This window comes from Phragmites australis, chromosome 14 (assembly GCF_958298935.1).
Source record: "Phragmites australis chromosome 14, lpPhrAust1.1, whole genome shotgun sequence".
Classification (NCBI taxonomy): domain Eukaryota; kingdom Viridiplantae; phylum Streptophyta; class Magnoliopsida; order Poales; family Poaceae; genus Phragmites; species Phragmites australis.
In genome coordinates this window covers 29,034,436-29,054,911 of record NC_084934.1, presented here as the reverse complement: position 1 = coordinate 29,054,911, position 20,476 = coordinate 29,034,436, and the positions used below count along the sequence as shown (strand labels likewise).

Genomic DNA, 20,476 nt, shown 5'->3' with positions numbered 1-20,476 from the left:
AGTGCATCTAGATCGTCTAAGTGGGTTTTAGATAATTGATAACAAATGATCAATGGACTAATAAGCTTAATGAGGCTATGAACATTTATTAGTCCTATTGAAGATGTTAAAAAGCGTTGACGTCACTCAAAAAGAAAAGAGAAGTGCCATGTGGTTACTCGTTAGATTTAAATTGATTTTATTTTCGAATTTAAGTATATGTATGTTGTACTATCAAGAGGGGTACGTATAGTACAACAAGAGGGGTGCGTATAGATAGTCTTGAATGTGTCTTAGTGCTCAAAGTAATCTTTTTAAACTAAAGATGAGAGACACAAATCACCCTATAAATATCGGTTTTTCAAAGTTGCTCTGTGTACTGGATGTTACAGATGCAACTTGGATGTTCCGGGTAGTCGGAACCTCCGAGTGGAGCTCCGAGCATTGATGCTCGGTTTGGTGTTTTAAGTCAACCCAGAAGTTTCAGGTTGCTGGAGCCTTCGGATTGGGTTCCGACCGGGGGTCCTCGGGATCCTTTCTAGTATGGATCTGGAAGTTTCGGGTTGGTTCGAAACTTCTAGATTATGTGTTGTGTCCGGACCCTCCGGGTTAACTTCTGAGCGGGGGTCCCCTGGTGCTAAGTCTCACGCCAACCCAAAAATTCCAGGTTGAACCTAGAAGTTTCAGGCTAATACAAAAAGCTGCATAACAGTTAGTTTTAGGGAAAAGTGTTTAAATACCCCTTCACCCCTCCCTTCTTTTGCTGTTGAACAACCACAAGACAAAAGCCATTCAGTAGCTCTCCCCACTACTTTAGGGCATCAATTCTTGCAAGGATTTGAGAGTTGGGTGTGAGAGCAAGGGATTGAGTGCTAGTGAGCCACAATCAAATATTTGAGCACTTGAGTTCATCATCAAGTCGATCAAGCCGCGTTTGTTACTCTTGGAGGTTCATCCTCCTAGACGGCTAGACGTCGTCTAGTGAGCACCTAAGATTGTGTAGTGCATGGGACATCTGTGAAGGCCATCCTCGCCTCCGTAAATGAAGAGGACAATCGAGTAAGCCCGAGCTCGATTTTCGTGGTCGCTTGGTGAGGATAAGGGTTGAAAGATACCCTACTCTTTGTGAGCACCTCAACGGAGATGTAGGATCTTTGAATTCGAACTTTGGGAAATAAATTTGTGTCTTCTTTGTATTCTTGTGTTCATTCTTGTTCTAGTTGACTTTTGGACGATTTGAACTGATCTACGTGTTTGTGAGTTTGTAGCTGCAAGTGTTCCGTTGAAAAACCTCTACACATCCTTTAGAACCTGTGGTGACACTTAGAATTATCTAGAATTGCTTAGGTGTTCTTATTTTTCAATTTCATGTTACAGCCAGAATATCCGGGTTGAGCTCGAAACTTCCGGAACCCAAAAATTCCGGATTGAACCCGAAATATCCGGATTCTGTTAATCTAGGCGACCTCTCATACATTCAAAAATGTCATCACCGCTAGTTCAAAATTGACATCACTGCCGATTTTTGAACCGGTAGTGAATAAGTAACAGTGATACAATCTATCACTATCAGTTCTTGATCTCATTCCACCTGATTTGTATACTTATCACTGCCGGTTCTATCTACGAACCGGCAGTTAGTACTCAATCCAGGAAAAAAAATCAAACATTCATGCATTAATTTAAAGGAGATTAGCATTCCTAATGATCGTATTAATATAGTTTATACTAATTACAACAAAAGTTACCGTCATGCAGACGATATCACAAAAGCTCTAACGCGCGCGTTGACTAACCTAGCTAACTAGCTAGTCGTGCTTGAGTTGAAACTCGACCCATGAACGGAAGTCCGTGGCCTCGTCGTTATCATCGTCCTCGTCGTCGATGTCTTCGTCGGTGACGATGTCGCCACTATCGTCGGCGTAGTCTTCCTCCCTCGACGAGCTCATTTGAGCCTTCTTGGCCCTTGACAGCTCGTCAATGAACGTGTCCCACACCTTGTCGTCCGACAAGTAGTATCCTGACGAAATGCCGAAATCAGAGGTAGGTGGTGCCTCCTCCTTCTCGGATGAGGAAAAGGGTGTGTGAGGTGTCCTCGGAGAAGGCGGATGAGGTGATAGCGGATCCACGTGGATCGATCAGGCGCATGAGGTGGAGGTGGCAGGCGGTGGGCGAGAGCATAGTGATAGAGTTAGCGAGAAGATCGCTCACATTTAAAGTTGTGCGCGTGAAGCCTGGCAATTGCGCGAGTGAAGACGTACACGTTTTGAGTATTGCTACCGGTTTGTAAACCCAACTAGAGTGATAGCCATTATCACTATCGGTTATTGTTTACACTTATTTTGATGATCTAATATCACTAATGGTTCTTAGATACAACCGACAGTGATACTTTGAATATCACTGCCAGTTAGTAACAAGAATCGATAGTGATACATCACTGCCAGTTCATATTATTAACCGACAGAGTTAATCACTATCACTGTTGGTTCTTGCTGTCTTGACATTTTATATGCGACTGAAGCTTACGAAACGACAATGATATGTTATCATTGTCGGTTATTTTTAAACCGACAGTAAAGAGGGGTACGAATGACCTTTTCTACGGTACTGAGAAGATGCTTTTATTTCTTAGGTAATGCCTAAGAGAGGGGGGGGGGATTGTTGTTAAGGAACAAGCTTCCAATGCATGCATACATGCTGCTAGTTTCTTAAGGCCTCTCAAGATAATTAATTATCTCATATGGTGATGACTTCCATCTAGGATTGTTCAAAGCACTAGTTTCTTCCATAAAAAAACAAGTTGATTCTCTATCCATTTTAAATTGCTTGCCACATTAGTTTAGTTTTTTTTTTGTCTAGATGGGCAGCTAATTAATGCTTAAGAAATCAACAACGCAGGAGCACTTTGAGAGACCTTAAGAGTGATTGATGCATATGCAGGAGTTAATTATTATTATTTTTTGCCACTCTGTTGGATGGTACCTTCCCAAATGACACCTACATGAGTTGTTGTGCCAAAATACCACTGGATCCCATGAAAACATTCTCATTTGTTACTTTGAGCTCTTCTCCACCACCGTCACGTAACATTTTTAATTTTTAAATTCAAATGGTGCAAGGGAAGGGAGTCTGACACATCAATTCGCTATATGGGCCTTTGGTTGTCCCACCATAATGCTACCAATTGTCATTGTGACAAGGGAAGAGAAGATGCCTTATTTCTTAGGTGATGTTTAAAATGAGAGAGTGTGAGAAATTATTGTTAAAAATCAAGCTTCCAATGTATATATATGTGCTGCTAGTTTTTTTTACCTCCTAGGATAATTAATTGTCTTATAGGGTGATGTCTTACGTCTAGGATGGTTCAAAACATTAGTTTTTCCATAAAAAATAAACCAATTCTCTATCTCTTTAAATTGCTTGCCACAGTAATTTTTGCATAGATGAATAGTTAATTAATGCGTAAGAAATAAGCCACGCTGGGAAGGATTGATGCCTAGATATTTAAAAAGTAAAAAAAAACTAAAAAATAATTATTTAAAATTAATTCATTGGTGACACGTGGGCCCTCATCGTCATAGAGGATGACTCGCTCACGAAATTTCACTCCCGCTCTCGATTTCTAAAGCATTCCCCGGTCCGTTCGCAGTCCTTCCCTTCCGTTGAGCCCCACCCCAAACCCCTCCGCTCCTCCGACCCCTTCCTCCTCTGGTCGGCGGCGAGATGGCTCCGCCCTTCGTGTTCCCTTCGAGCCTGAGGGATCTGGAGCGGGACACCGACGGCGACGACGAACCGTCGCTCCGGCCGCAGAACCCCGTCGCCGTCACCGCCCTCCGCGCCGCCGACCTCGAGGAGTTCGTCAAGGGTACGTGCCGCCACCAGCGCCACTTCCCTAGCCACCACGCTGTTCGTGTTTCGGTCGGGATCGCCCAAGCCCTTAGAAATAGGGGTTTGCGATAGTCATTTTTATCGTAACGTGCTTGAACTTCCACCAGAACGGGGTTTCGTTGGTCGGTCGTACGAGTTGGGGCTTCTGATTTGGATGTAGCTGGTAACCCTATTGTTTTTCAAGCAAATTGTGCATGTATGTAAGAAATTGATCCTGCAGACTAATGTTCGTGACCACTTCCTCCGAATCTTTTTTAGCTTGCTTGCAACCAATTTCATTGAGATAGGTCTTACTGTTGCTTTTAATATTGTACTGTGCTTGATGTGGCTGGGTTTAAGAAACTCGATCTCATTCACACATAGTAGCAAAGTGTTCCTCATGTCCTTCTCGAAATGATTCAGATGCTAACAGTACAACTTCTATAACTGTGAAGTTTTGCTCAACTTGTATAACTTGTGTTTGGTAACTCCATTATTATTATTATTGAAACATATAACTCAATAATTCATAGATCTTAGTTCTCCTTTGTCAGCATTGCAATAGCAGCGATTGCATGATGGGAATATTGTCCTTTTCTTTGATTTCCATGCAGTCCTCTTACTTTCGATAATGTTGGCTGTTCTACTTTTTGGCAGCGTGCAATCAGGAATATATTTTACCAAATGTGTACACATCTGGCAAGCTCGAGTGTTTTACTTTTTGAACGAAAGGATATTGTAAATGTGAACTAACACTTCTCTTGTTCTAATTCAAACTAAAGGTGCATCATTTGATCTATCTGACAAGGAACTCTTCTGCATCGAGGAACAGGAGGTGTTCGATGGTATCTATTCTGTTGTGCGTGATTTCAATTGCCTACCCCCAGCCCTTAAGTTTAACCTCGTTGAGACCTTGCGCTCCAACCTAAGTGTCCTTCTACCCAACATAGACTCACTTTCTCGAGCATCCCTGTCATCCCCTTCTGATGCTACCCCAATCATCGATCGCATTGCCTCACACCGCAATGCCCTCAATATCTACTCCTTCTTTCTGCTTTCCATAGTTCTCACCGAAGAATCGGCTGCTGACAGTTGCACAGGAGCTAAGGTGATTTTTGTGCAGGATCTACAAGTTGTTCAGATTATTTATACCCTTGTTTTGTCAAGTGATCTTGTTCTTCCATGAGGATTTAGGTGACAGCGCATGGTCGAAAGAAGAATCCTGTATATGCTTGGAACTGGGAAACACAAAGAGGCAGGATCATGAATCTGATTGCTAATTCTCTTGAAGCTGACCTTTCGCTACTTTTTGGTCCAGGCGGTGCTGATGAACGATATTTATCTTTTGTTTCGAAGTAAGATCTGGAAACTGACTACGGTGCTTTCCAGTAACTCACTTCTTGTAATGACATTACTTTCTTGATAACATGTAGGTGTGTTTTTGTTCTCTGCGAGAGTCAAAATGTATTAAAAGACGAGGATACAAGAAATGGCATGTGCCGGATAATTGGAGCAATTGCTACAAAGCATCAGCAGATTTCTCAAATCAGTGCATCTGTCCTGCATTTGATCCATAAATTCGATTTCACTGTCGCTCATCTTGCAGAAGCAGTTGCAGCTGCGGAGAAAAGGTTTGGTGATGGAAGCCTCGCAATTTCCCTGATCAGGGAAATAGGTCGGACTGACCCAAAAGATTATGCAAGAGATGGTGTTGGTGCTGATAACATTGGGAGATTCCTCATAGAACTTGCAGATCGCTTGCCAAAGCTTATGTCAACCAACATCGGTGTTCTGGTACCTCACTTTGGTGGAGAGTCGTATAAGATCAGAAATGCTCTTGTTGGAGTCTTGGGAAAGTTGGCCGCGAAGGCTTTCAAGGATGTCGAGGGTGATAGCAGTGCTCATTCCCTAAGGCTCCGAAGTAAGCAGGCTATGCTAGAAATTTTGATTGAGCGCTGTAGGGATGTGTCGGCATACACAAGGAGTCGTGTGCTTCAGGTGTGGGCAGAGCTGTGTGAACAAAATTCTATCTCAATTGGCCTGTGGAATGAAGTGGCGTCAATTGCTTCGGGGAGATTGGAGGATAAAAGTGCAATCGTGAGAAAATCAGCACTGCAACTTCTCATCACAATGCTGCAACACAACCCTTTCGGGCCTCAATTAAGGACTGCAACCTTTGAGGCAACTCTAGAAAAGTACAAGGAGAAATTGCAAGGAATGGAGCCCCCAAATCCAGACAAAGATGAGCTTGTGAATGATTCTTCGCTTGATGAAGTGATCATGGGGCAAGATGAGAGTGTCAGTGATAGCTGTTTAGCTTCTAGTCAGGATCATAATGATCATGATGCTACGATTGTAGATATAACAAACTTGGAACAGATCAGAGCTTTAGTTGCATCACTTGAAGCTGGTCTGCGGTTTTCAAAGTGTATAACTTCGTTAATGCCAACTCTTGTCCAGCTGTTGGCATCATCTTCAGCCACCGATGTTGAGAACACCATTCTTTTACTAATGAGATGCAGACAGTTTCAGATTGAAGGATCAGAAGCAGCACTCAGGAAAATGTTACCTCTGGTAATGTCCCAAAACCGCTTGTCTGGTTTTTGTTCTTGTGTATTTGTTAACATTTCTGCGATCCTCTGACTTTTGCAGGTATTTTCTCAGGATAAGTCAATATATGAAGCAGTGGAGAGTGCATTCATTACCATATACACAAGGAAAAGCCCAACAGAAACGGCGAAAAGTTTGTTAAACCTTGCCATTGATTGTAGCATCGGTGACCTTGCTGCTCTGGAGAGCTTAGTTAGTTCGTTAGTTTCAAAAGCAGAAATTTCATCCAGCACGGTGCACCCTTCTTTCCCTTTCAAATTTACTTTAGCAACCGCTTTGAATGTGATTATTAACATTTCTAGATAAAGTAATATTAATGCTAATCACTTATGTAATTCTTGCATATGTATATTCATGTGTTCTGAAGTAATGCCACGCAGATTGTTTTATTTTTGCCTGTTATCGAATTATAATTCAGTAGTGAAAAAAGTGAGGCAACAGACTTGGACTTATTGAGCGCAAAAGTTTTTGAACATGGAGCAATCAATATGCATGCTGATAATTTTGTCACCATCGTCTCTACACTCTGATGTGAGGTTTTCTTTTTTAAGATCCTCATTATAGACCTCTAAAAAAAGGATCATGGTTATAGAAGGAATTGAGATTTCACATGACTACTGATACACTGTGTTTCTTTCTTCGATCACTGTACTCATCTGAATCTAAAGCTTAGCTTTCCAAGTATGACCATTTTTTTTTAATTCTACTATTTCACTTCAGTGATATCTTATGTTGCTTGCGAGGAGCATACTTAAGACTTATCGCCTCTTACAGGTATCAGCACTGTGGGACTATTTTTGCTTTAACATCAACGGAGTGAGACCAGTGCAAAGCCGTGGAGCTTTATCAATTCTTTGTATGGCAGCAAAATCTTCTCCCAGCATTTTGGGTACTCACTTGCAAGATATTGTTGACATTGGGTTTGGACGCTGGGCTAAGGAGGAGCCTCTGCTTGCTAGAACTGCATGTCTTGCCCTGCAGAGATTATCAGAAGAAGACAAGGGGAAACTAATAAATACTACTAGTAGAGTATTTGCTGCATTGCAAGGTTTGATAACAAGCTTCTCACTTCCTGAGAAAATATGGTACGGAGCTGCAGATAAAGCTATAAGCACCATTTATACCCTACACCCCGCACCTGAAATCTTTGCTACTGATATCGCAAAGAAGTCCCTCAATTCTGTATTCAGTGTTTTAGGAATGGAGGATGTGTCAAATGGAGGTGAAACTCATAATGATGCCTTTCTGTCATCAGTATCACCTTCGAAGCTGGGTAGATTTCTTTTTGTTATTAGCCATATAGCTCTGAATCATTTGGTTTACATCGAGACTTCCGTTAGGAAAATTCAGAAACAGAAACGGAAGAATGACAAATCAGAGCCCACCACTGAGAATATTCAGGCAGATGCCTCTAAAAGTTCAGAGGTAATTCTTGCTTGACTGCTAAATCTCTATCCTTTCCGACCTTGTCAATTTTGACTTGTCATTGTTTCACTTGATTTTAAATTTTTAACTGGTTGTGCTTTATTGTGCAACAGGCACAAGGCATAAATGCCGAACTGGGACTTGGTGCAACAATAGATATTGCAATAGAGTCGCTTGCTGAAAGGGCAGAAAAGGAGATTGTTTGCTGTTCTTCTGAAAAGAATCTCATAGGACATTGTGGACCATTTCTCGTAAAACTCTGCAGAAATCTGACTTTGTTGCAAAAGGTTTATAGTCTACTGGGCTTCCTGTATTTTCTTAATATTTCTTTCCGCTAGTACATGCAATTATTGGTTTCTTCTTTTTTGGATGTAGTTCCCAGAGTTACAAGCTTCTGCAATGCTTGCACTTTGCAGGCTAATGATTATTGATGCAGAATTCTGGTAAGTAATTTTTCACATGACTGCACTCGTTCAATATTGTGGGCTGATGTGCATTTCATGAAAGCACTCCGTCACATTAAATGCTCAACTTTCAGCGAAGCAAATCTTCAAATCCTATTTACTGTTGCTGAAAGTGCACCTTCCAAAGTTGTCCGATCCAATTGCACTATAGCCCTTGGTGATTTAGCAGTTCGCTTCCCAAACCTCTTAGAACCTTGGACAGAGTATATATATGCCCGATTACGTGATCCATCAGCATCTGTGAGGAAGAATGCTGTGCTGGTCATTTCTCATCTTATATTGAATGATATGATGAAGGTATCTCTCACCCTCTCTCAAAGCTCCTCTCCCTCCCACCGTTCTATCACTTTTCTTTGCAAAATTGCACACACACACAAAGCTCCTCTCCCTCCCACCAGCCTATTATTGTTGGGCTGTGTATGTAATAGGGCCCAAGAGCCCATGTGTAATCCTATATGTACCCCATAGTGTAATAAAGATGTAGAACTATCTAGATATTTTTACCTAAAATCAACATGGTATTAAAGTCAGGGCAATCGACGATGGCAACCGTGGAGCAGCGGTGCTCGATGGCAACCGCGTGAATCAGGTTGCTCGGGTGGTGTGCTGTGAGCACGTGCACGTAGAGGGTGCACAAAGCGGCAGGAACAACACCGGTTGGCGAGTGCGACCCTTCTTGGCGAGTGTGAGAGTCGCGGCGTACGGTGGCAGGAAGGTGGTGCTTGATTTGAAGGGCACGGCCGAAGGTGCTCAAATTGGCGTCGGGCGGCACCAGCAGCGAGACACGGGCAGCACGGGAGGTCATCTGAGCAGAGATGGTAGCTGGTGGTGCTTGCTGGAACAGTGGAGTTGTGCAGCCAGCGACGGGGTTGAGCGTGGGCGGATCTGGTGGTGTTGCGTGAGGAGATCATGTGCAACAACAACGATTAGAGAGTTGGTGTTGCTGGTCTGCTTCAAGCGGAGGCAACACGTGTGGTGGAGAGCTGCGTGACTTGGCTAGATAGCCATAGGGAGAGCTCCGGAGTCCCTTAGATCCGAGCATTTTTGTACTCGATTTGTGACAATTAGAGGAGTTAAGGGGTGGATTTGCTCCATTAGTGGTGAGCACGGGCTGCAGGAGTGGGCAGTGGTTGTGTTTGAGTAGGTGGTGGTGTGGGTTGAAGGTAAACATCTACCGGGAGGTTAGCCGGACGGCGTCGGTTGATAGGGAAGGGATTACATCATAGATTGAGAAGACAAAATATTAGGAGAGACTGACAAGTGCACGTGCGTTGCAATAAAAACACAGACATTGGACACGGTAATATCAAACATAAATTCAAGGTATGTAGATGTGGATGCGCTATATGAGCACTGCTGAACGAATACGTCGGGAGCGATGCCATATTTTTATTTTAGATATGATTAAAAAAAGAGGAGATTATTTGCTAATTTTTCTTCTAATTTATTTATTTATTTTTATTAATAAAACGAGTCTCATATCCGTAGCAGTAACAAAGCGAAAAGGCTGGAGGACGAGGGTGGATGGCAAAAGTGGGTAAATTATTTGATTTTTAAGGATTTTTATTAGATAGAAGGAAAAATAGGGAGAAGAGGTGACGCGAGAACCAACTTGTGTTTTATATATTAGAGACTTAGGGTCTGTTTGTTTAAGCTTCTGCTTTTGGCTTTGCTGAAAAACTATTTTTGAAATTTAGCCGTTGACTTTTACAACATTTTTTTGGCTTTTTAGCACACCACTTCTCAGAAAAGCTACTCTTAGCTAGCTTCTTAGCTTATAGTTCATTTACTCAGAAGCAAACTTCTGTCTTTTCTAGAAGTCACTTTTCAGCAAACTTGTTTTTTTGGGCTTCTGGTTTCTTGGCTTTTGATAGAAACAGAAGCCAGAAGCAAGTTGAAAGAAGTATGTCCTTAGAAGAAGGAGGCTGAGAACTAGATTAGTTTCTCTTGCTTGATTACAAAGGCTAAAAGGACCTCATTCAAATCTAACTCTAACTTATCTCTAACTCATATCTGATTTAAACTAACCAATCTCTAACCGAATCTGATTCAAACTAACAAACCAATCTAACTAACCCTATCGCTAACAAATCTAAGCCCATACTACAGTAACACATATGAATAGTAATTCCACAACTAACAACTTCACCCCTCCTTGCAAGACAGCTTGTCCTCGTGCTGTCGTGGTGGCCATGGCGGTGTAGATCCCTCCACGACTAGAGCTATAGAACCCTCGTTAGATTCGAAATTTGGCATCTATGATACCAAATGTTAAGGTAAACATCCGTCGGGAGGATAGCCAGGAGGCGTCGACTGCTAGAGGTGTGATTAGATCATGCATTGGGTAGATAGAATATTGGTGGAGACTTAGAACAACGAGACTGGGAACTAAATTAGTTTCTCTTTTTTTATTACAAAGGATGACAGCCGTGTTTCTCACATAGGCCTATAAGGACCTCATTCAAATCCAATTCTAACATATCTCTAACTCTTATCTAATTTAAACTAACCGATCTCTAATCTTATCTTTATCCGAATCTGATTCAAACTAACTAACCTTATAGCTAACCAACCTAATCGCGCGCTACAGTACCGTGCATAAACAGTACCACATATGAACAGTATTCCAGCACCTAACAGTATGCGGCACGGTGAGTGCACATGATGGAGGGAGGACGCAACCAGGCAAGCTACTGCTGTGCTGTCAGTGGTGCTCTGCTTGGTGGTGAAAGGAAAGGTTGATGTATTGTGTAAGCTGCGAGGAAGCAGTACTGCTGTAGGCAGTTTGGGGGTGGTGGTGGTGTGCTCGTGAAAAGGAGGAAGTTCTGATTGAGCCATTGAGGTGGTGGACTTGGAGTTGCTGTTAGCACTACAGGAATGTGTGCCCCTTGTGGTGTTTCTGTCTTTGTTGTTGGTTCCTTGAAGAGGCGTGCAGCAGTGCTAATCCCCTCAAATTGAACAATGGGGGAGAACAAAGGAATTGAGCAGGTATTTGAGAAATTGGCTGAAATCCTCACAGCTGACTGGGCTAGCTGTCTTGATGATATGTCCACATCAGGATACTGTGTCGTGTTGGAGGAAATCTGGTGGCATGAGCAAGAAGCAATCAATAGTATCACGGCTATGCCACTTGTGGTGAGCAAGATGTTGTGGGTAAGAAATCTCCAATCAGAATTGAATGTGCTAAGAAAAGGCCCACTGAGAATCTCATGTGATAACAAGTCAGCTATCAGTATTGCTAATAATCCGATTCAACATGATAGAACGAAGCACGTGGGGATAGATCCTTTCTTCATCAAGGAGAAGTTGGATGAGGGTACTAAAGAGTTGAGATATGCAAATTCATGTGGACAAATAACGGATAGTTTAACTAAGGGTTTAGGCGTAAAGAACTATAATGTAACGTGTGACAAGATGGGAATGATAAATATCTATCACCCATCTTGAGAGGGAGTGTTAGGCTGTGTATGTAATAGGGCCTAAGAGCCCATGTGTATATATATGTACCCCATAGTGTAACCAAGATGTAGAACTATCCAGATACCTTTACCTAAAATCAAATATTACTTTAGAAACACTTTGCAAAAAATTTGTAGGTTAAAGGGTATATAAATGAAATGGCTGTAAGGATAGAAGATGAAGATGAGAGGATCTCAAGCCTCGGAAAACTCTTCTTTCATGAGTTGTCAAAGAAAGGTAATGACTACATATGTCAGAAACATTGGTTGAGAAACTTGAATACCAGAGTTTGACTTCTATCTTACAATTGCTTCTTTTTTGTTGGTGACCTCTGAAGGAAGCAATCCAATTTATAATCTTCTTCCGGATATCCTGGGCAGACTGTGCAATCAACACCTCAAGGAAGAAACGTTTTGCAACATTATGCAGTTCTTAATTAGCTCTATTAAAAAGGTAAATGTTTCACAAATTATTTGCACACCATTAGTGTACTTGACATTTACTTGTCAGTAACTATACACTTTTGTAACTGTTATCCCAGGACAAACAAATGGAATCTCTTGTGGACAAGCTCTGCAATAGGTTTGCTGGTGTAAATGGTATTATGATTATGGCTTCAATAGAAATATACTGATCAACTACCTTTGTGTTCAATAAATTATGAGACAAATTATACCCCATCCATTTGCGAGTAATTGAAACTTTTAACCAAAGGGTGCATACTTAGAAAGTCATGATTTGCATAAAGTTGGTCTAGAATACCCTGTAATAATACCTTGCAAAGTGGACAGTGTTACATAGTGTTAGTAAGGGTACTTTGAGAAAGCCCACCTCAGGTGTAAGAAAGTGACATGTATTTGTGAACAAATAAAGTGACCAAAATTTACAAGTATTAGCATACGGGAGGAGCATTAGATGAATCGAGATGAAAATTAGGAGAAGAGAGCACATATCACTATATCATAAATTGGATATTGTGACTCGGCAGCCCTTTCAATACTGCACTCTTGTGCTTGTGCTGTGTACAATTTAGATCTATTACAAATTAGCAAGAGCATTCACTTGTTTGCTTCTTTTCCTTTTCAATCCCTCTGTCTTCTCAAGACAATTGAGCTTTACTGCATGCAAGTTAACATTTGTCGCTTTCTTTACATGTGTTTCAGATGTTAGACAATGGGAGTATATCTCTTATTGCCTTTCTCAGCTGACCTTCACTGAAAAGGGTTTGAAAAAACTCATTGATAATTTCAAGATGTTCGAGCATGCACTCTCTGAAGATTCTGTGATGAACCACTTCAGAAGTGTGATATCAAAGGTTAGTAGCATAACCTGGATGGCTTACTAATGAAGCATAACTAAATTTCTGAACATTTCTGTTCTTTCACTAAGCTATGGTGTTTCCTCCAATCAGTGCAAGAAATTTGCGAAACCCGAGCTCAAGGTTTGCATTGAAGAATTTGAGGAGAAACTTAGCAAGGTTCATCAGGAAAAGAAAGAACAAGAAGCGACAACAAAAAATGCTGAGGCACACAGACAGAGAATTGGCTCACTTGATGAATTTCTGGTTACTAAGGAAGTTGGACAGAACAGTAGCTACTCTGCTGAAGGTAAGCACTAGAGTTTTCATTTCTTCCTGAATCTCCTTGTCCTATATGCTACATAACTGCATAAGTCGATTAATTTCCACATGAGTATTTCATGTGTCCATCATGTGATGATTATGACACAAATTTACCGTTCTTCTATGGCCGTGGCCTAAAGAGCTGTTTATGATCTATCATCAATACACTAGATGGTAGCACAGTTTGCATTACACATATGTTCTCATCTGGCTATTTGTCTGACCTTAACAGAGGAAACTAGTGAGGTAGTTGATCCTTCAGTGGATAGCAACACTGAAGATAAGGAGAACATGAAAGAATGCAGTGACAATATTTGTACGGAAAATTGTCAGACATCAACCACGTTTACAGAATCAGAAGATGACGGCGCAGAGGTTCAGTCAACACAAACTGTTCACAAAGGTGGCTCATGGTTCCAACTCTCATATCCACACCACACGTTTTTTAGGGGGAGTTTCCTAAGGAAGGTATTTCATGTATTATACAGGTTTGTCACGATCAAGGATAAAGAAAATCAGAGATCCTGTTTTAGAGGACTCAGCAGACAGTGCTCCAGTTAGACGCGTGGCACGCTCAAGTAGAAGGTGCTTGCACTCATCTTTCTGCTCATTAATCTGACTTTGTATTTTGTTTCACGTAAACGCTACAGGCTATTGCATTGTTGATACGGCACATCATATTATGTGTCATAATTGATTTCAACCAATGTTTTGCTAAAAGAAATATCCTTGATGATATATTGTGCAGGCAAGGAAGGTGACGCTGCAACATTCCCGGATTTATCACAATCGCAGCTTCCGTGCGATATGGATTAAGTGGCAACTCCTTTTGTGGCTGTACAGTGTGATTATCTCGCCTTGAGATCCTAGAATTCTGGTCGCATCTGTGCCCTTGACGATTGTCTCAACCTTGACTTCTGGAACCAATGTTTGTTTGTTTTATTGTAGCATGATGTTTATTGGCCTACTCTGGCTCAGCTAAATCTTGGCTGGCCATGATCTCCCAAGAAATTGTCCGGGGAAGAATGTTAATTGTCCTTGTACGGATCACTTGTGTTTTGTTGTTCGAGTAGTTCTGCCTCCAATTGATTATATGTTGCATGCTACTCGAGGACTTGAGGTGTGTTTGGTCTGGTCCTTTTTCCTCCATGTTACAATCATTGATCTTCACAAAAAAATGTTGCTCACTTAAATAAAAAATACATGACGTTTTGTACATGATATTGTCTTCAATGTATACTTTTGATCACTATTTTTATTAGAATATGTTTGTAAGATTTGATAATTTTATAATATTATAAAAATATATTTTTTAAAATAAATCTATCCATATGATTTTCGTGTTTCCATCTGAGTATTTTAAAATTTATTAATAGTAAATGATTTTAAAAGTTTGATCAAATCTTATCTAAAACGTCAAATATTTATGACTGAGTCTGGATGGAGTACGATCATTGATGACTGGCTCATATCAATCAAGCTCAAATCATACATAACATTTCTGTATAACTATAGAGTTCTTTGTTTTTTTCGATAAAAGAAGCTTTATTATCTCTTATTGTTATAAAAAAAATACAAACATATAAGAGTTTGCTTCCATTCTTTGCACTACCAAGATGTACACATTCGGAAGATAAGTATGAACACCACAAACAAAACTTATTTGATGGGGGAACTTGAAGCGGGTAGTATTACTGTGGTGGGCTCATGATCTGAAACCTAGAACCCCATCCACTTCTGGTGAAGAGCATTCTGATTGCCTGCTCCAGTCGCATACATGCCACAGCTACCACCTCTTGAGAGTCCGTCTACTGGAGTAACACATCAAGTATGGAGCCAGTGTGTATATGTATATATAACTTGCAAAGGTGATGTAATTCTTTGCTTATTAAATATAATATTATTTCTACATAGCCATAGCGATCAACATAACGCCACCGCTCCAACAAGTATAAGTGCTTTTAATCTATTACTAAGGTCTCATAGCCAATTTTCCATCATATGAGATACGCTCCGGGGTTGGTAAAGGTTTGTAGCAATCTGGATGATGAACCATGTGAAACGGGCGAATTGGCACTCAAAGAAGAGGATCTTAATTGTCTCATTTTTATGATAAAAGCAACACTTCTGACTTCCTTGCCATTTTCTTTTTAATAGGTTATCCTTGGTTCACAAAACTCCTCGTCAGGGATATCAGAGGAAGATTTTAATTTTAGCTGGTACTTTCAACTTTCATATATTTTTATTTATATTTGTTGTATCAATAAATTTTAGGGCTCGATATAAGGAATTCACTGTGAATTGTCCAGTTTTGGTCAAATTTCATTTTAGCTTATCCCGTTCTAGTGTAATATTGATGTCGTTTAGCTTTGTCAATAGGCTGTTCCAAGCTAGCAATTTTGACCCAGTTAGATTCTGCTAGAAAATAATATTCACATAAGGTGGTTGTATAGTTTGGGTCACTATTTTTTCTTTATGCCACACTATATTATACAAACTAGGGTATTGATCACACAGTAGTGAGCTACCTAACCACGTGTCTTCCCAGAATCTGATTTGTGAACCATTGTTGAGAATAAAAGTGAGCATATGTTGCTTCACACTCATCATCCCAGCCCAGAAGTGAGCATTTCCTTATTTTCATTGGACCTGAGATAAAGATTTTGTTCCCAAATATTTATTCCTTTATAATTCTTGCCATTTGCCATCCTCATTAATCAACCTAAATACCCATTCACAAAGTAGAGATATATTTTGCACATTGAGGTCTTAGATCCCTATACCTCCCTGTTCTTTAGGTTGGCAGATGGTTTTTCATTTCGCTAGGCAGTATTTATTTTTATGACCATCACTTTACCAATAGAACCTAGAGTGAAAATAATCAAGTCATTTAAGGACCCCTCATGGGATTTTGAAAACTGATATCATGTGCATTAGAAGGCTAGAGAGAACCGAGTTAATAAGAACAAGTCTATCGCCTGATGATAGATATTTGCCTATATAATTGCTCAGTCTCTTTTCAATTCGATCTTCTACTCCTTTCCAGTATGCATTTCTCAGTTTCCGGTAGTGGATTGGAATGCCAAGGTACTTCATTGGTAGTTGGCCCATCGCACATCCAAAAAGCTGAGTATACTGTTCGGCTTTGTGATGTGCCTCCCCCCAAAATAGAAAAGTTTACTTTTATGAAAATTTATTTTGAGACTGGATAGCTGTTCAAAAGCATATAATAAGTGTCGATGTAAAGAATAAGGGGTCCCCTGTCAGAAGGGCTCAGGCCGACAGATGTCAGCTGATAGTTGATATTTTTAAAACTATGCCCCCCTGCGCGACCAAGCGAGGCTCGCACGACCAATCCCCTGGTTGCATATGGAAACCTCGGCAAGGGCTGGTCGCGGGGCATATACTCACCTAACTAGTCTAATCGCATATAATGCCATCTACTCATGCATTTTTCTTCCCTAGGCACCCTTTCGGTGGATGAAGTCGTGGGTTGGCGTAGAGGCAGTGTGACTCATCTTGTAGCATTTAATGCTACAGGATGGCTTGGTAGGCGAGCGTGACAGGCTTGTAGTGGGCGGGATGACGTTTGGCAAATGGGACATGGCGTGCATGACGACCAGGGCGAGCCAGGTGTGCCAACCCCCCTGTAATGATGACCTAGACGTAGCTGTTTTTCATCAGGCATAGGTCAACCACCGTATTTGACACAATTTTCTTGTATGTATACGGTACATCTCGTCTCCTGCTATATAAAGGGGAGAGGGATTGGGCTTGTAAAAGAAAGACTTTGGATAGATTTATGCAACCCATAAGAAAATACACAGGACAAATAACTATTATCCCAAGAGAGACCTGGATCTAGATAAATCCTTGTGTTCTTGAGTTCCTTCAACACACTCACCAACAGTCACCGAAAATGTTGATCATGCACCTATCGTCCGATATACCCTAAATACATTTTCAGGGATTTACCCTCGACGTCAAAAGTTTCATGTTTTGAGTCTTTTCTAAGTCGTGTTCTATAAATATGATCGTATCATCCATATATTTAAGGATGGAAAGTCCATTCTCAATTAGATGTGAAATAAGCCCACTAATCTGTTCATTATCTTTTGCTCTTTCTATAAAAATTACTAACATATCAGCTACAATGTTGAATAATACTGGAGAGAGAGGGTCTGCTTGTCATACTTTTTTTTTTTAAAGTAAGGTCCAATGTTATCATTAACTTTTATGGCTACACTACCCTGAGATGATGTTCTCAACCAAGGAGAAAAATCTTTTATCCGAAGAGTCTGCATGAGAAAAGGACATTTGATCTTATCATATGCCTTTTTCAAGTTGATTTTAAGAATGATCCATTCATTTTCCTACGATGTAGTTCATGGATTGTTTCGTGAAGTATTACCACTTCTTCTAGTATGTTTCTCCCTCACTGGGGGCTATTTGTGAAGGAAGAATGATCATAATGCTATAGAAGTGATTGGTTAGTACCTTTATAAAAAATTTAAAGTTAACATTCAAACAAACAGATTGACCTGTACTGTTAAATTTGATTTTTTTCTCTGATTTTTGGTATTAGAGTTCTCTGTGTTGTTTCATGGATTTATACCGATGAATGCTCTTCCGTAAATGTAGAAAACGACCGTGCACCCTTGCCAACTTTCAACCGATCGGATGTGAAACTCGATGCCATTCACCACAAGTCAGGACTCGACACTGTTCCCAGCATGGACACGTACGAGGCCAGCAGGATAGAAAGGTGACCAAGCAAAGCAAGCGGTTAGTATCTGGGGCCCCGAAGACCCCCGCCGGACCATCCACAACCACGACCATTACCCCCCAAGAAAGCAGGGATCGGCACAGCAGCAACTCTTGGATCGACTTGTCCAACTCTTTCGCTCACATCCACAAATGCGCCACCTCCTCCTCCTCCAAGAATTTGATCGCACGATTCCGCCGCGCCGCGACGGCGACTCCGGCAGTCCGGCTGCCGTGCTGTGCTCCTCCTCCGCACGTTCCCCGGCTCGTTTGCGACCATAGCTTTCGAGTGGCAGGCGATTCCTCCGGATTTAAGCATGTAGTTATGCAACGTTAAAATTTGTCAATGTGGCCAATCTCCTGAACTCCTGGTTCCAACTTGGGAAGATCTTTGCCCCAATCTGGAGCGAGTGAGGGATAATAAAAGGTGTTTTTGGTGTAATTGCACCTGCCTATGGACATTCAGACTACGGTGCACAAATTCCTCTGTTCGAGAGGTATGTACGAGATCCAGAATACAACGCGAGACGTCAAGATTACGCAATGGAGAGCTGACAAGTAGATAAACATAAGTTAATCCAGGTAGATTTCGTGTAGGAGGGAGGATATGTGCTAATACACTAAAGCGAAACTGTGATCAATGTAAAATTTAGCACGAGGTTTAATCTATCTTAACAAACTGTCAAGACAAAACAGCCACCCACTTGTCCACGGAAGAAAAAGGTAGATGCTATTGTTCAGGTGAGTGAAAAAACATTTCAGCTGACGAACAACATCCGTCCATTTTTTTTAAGTACCGGATCCCCTCTCCTTAGGGTTTTTATTGAAGATCATTTAACGGGGGTGCGAACGCCGGGGTTCGAACCCATGGTAGCTGGTGAAGGTTCCCGTGCCTTAGCACTAGGCTAAGAGCCTGTTCGCACACCCATCCACTTTTGATCGGACGGCTCTCCTTATTTCTTCTTCCTTCGATTGATTCTTTTCTCCGCACATGTCGGTGTGAATAACTCACCCACCCGCCTACCTGCCTTCACGCGTCTCCGATGGCTCGCATCCTCCCCCCCACCTTTCAGTCGCCTCTCACCCGTCTTCGGTGACAGGTACATCAGTGTCGCTCTCAGCCGTGCTAACCTAGCGTCCTTGTCTTCCTACTCCGGCACTATCCACCGACTATCCTCCGTTGCTCGTGATCGACGGCGCCCCTACCATGGTATCACCCCCACACTCGCCTCCTCTACCGCACCGATCTTCCTCTTCAGGACCTGTTTTTAATTCCAGTGATCAATCACTCTCCTAACCTCATTGCGTTCTTTGTTACCTGATCGATACATCTCGTTTACAGACTCTGAAGACTAGGAAGCGTGGAAAAAAAAAACGTTCAGACGGCTGCCCGCGCCGCGGGCGACGTACGTACGTGCGGCGGTTTCGGCCACTCCCCACCGTCCGGCGCTCACAGCCGCGCACCGCACACGACCCGCCGCGACCACCCGGGCTGCCCGCGGCGCTGGCTCGCTGCTCCGGAGAAGTTGGGTTTCGCACGCGATGCGGCCGTGTATCCATCCGAAGAAGACTCGCGCACGGGGAGCCTGCACCGCGACACGCGACGTGGTCCCGAGGAGTCGTGCGCTTTCGAGCCGGTACTGGCGGTCCCGAGGAGACCTGCCCAATCCTGCCGTTTCTTGGAACTGGTGCCGGCGGATCAGGTTGTTTTCCAAGGATATGTTGGTTCCATACGTCGGGAACTTGGAACGGAAGAAAAAACCGAAACGATTCCTCTTTTTTAAAAGAGCCGGGGAAGAAACAAGTCGATCGCTGAGTAAGCTGACAGCGTCGTTTATGTACGCTCTCCTTTCTACCGGTGCGTCACGCGTGTAGCGCCAACAGCATGGACATTCGGTGGACATGAATGATTGAATCAATGGGCTCTCGAGCCTGTGAGCTCCAAGATACTAAGGCCATTCATAATGTTTTGTTTTTAGTGATATCTTAGAGGAGAAAGTAAAAAAATAATGTTAGAAATAAATTTTTAATGCATGCATGTGTATTGTTTATTTCTTAAGGTCTCTTAAAATAATTTATTATCATACAATCATCTAGGATTGTTCAAAGAGCTAGTTTATTCTATAAGGAACAAGCTCTATCTCTCTCATATTTAAATAGCTTGACATATCAACATTTTGCTTACATAAACACCTAATTAATGTCTAAAAAACCAATCACCTTGGAGCATTGAGAGAGGCCTAATACCACGGTCTCTCTAAACTAATCAAGGATGAAGTGTTAC

The 20,476-nt window shown here is 41.8% G+C and overlaps 1 protein-coding gene across 2 annotated transcripts; it reads left to right on the top strand.

Moving 5' to 3' along the window:
• Positions 1–3,635: 3,635 nt before the first annotated feature.
• LOC133891605 (condensin-1 complex subunit CAP-D2-like) lies at positions 3,636–14,500 on the top strand. 2 transcript variants are annotated; one of them, XM_062332331.1, is made up of 17 exons: positions 3,636–3,847; positions 4,632–4,957; positions 5,044–5,204; positions 5,283–6,423; positions 6,502–6,693; positions 7,234–7,884; positions 7,998–8,171; positions 8,260–8,327; positions 8,423–8,645; positions 11,945–12,044; positions 12,145–12,260; positions 12,349–12,406; positions 12,971–13,122; positions 13,219–13,414; positions 13,661–13,831; positions 13,917–14,013; positions 14,177–14,500. In XM_062332331.1, exons 1-17 carry the CDS (start codon positions 3,706–3,708, stop codon positions 14,187–14,189), a joined length of 3,981 nt encoding a protein of 1,326 aa, XP_062188315.1. In that variant the 5' UTR covers positions 3,636–3,705; the 3' UTR covers positions 14,190–14,500. The 2 variants fall into 2 exon arrangements, with proteins under 2 accessions (XP_062188315.1, XP_062188316.1); XM_062332332.1 differs by having other exon boundaries at positions 3,805–3,847; positions 4,682–4,957.
• The last annotated feature ends 5,976 nt before the right edge of the window (positions 14,501–20,476 follow it).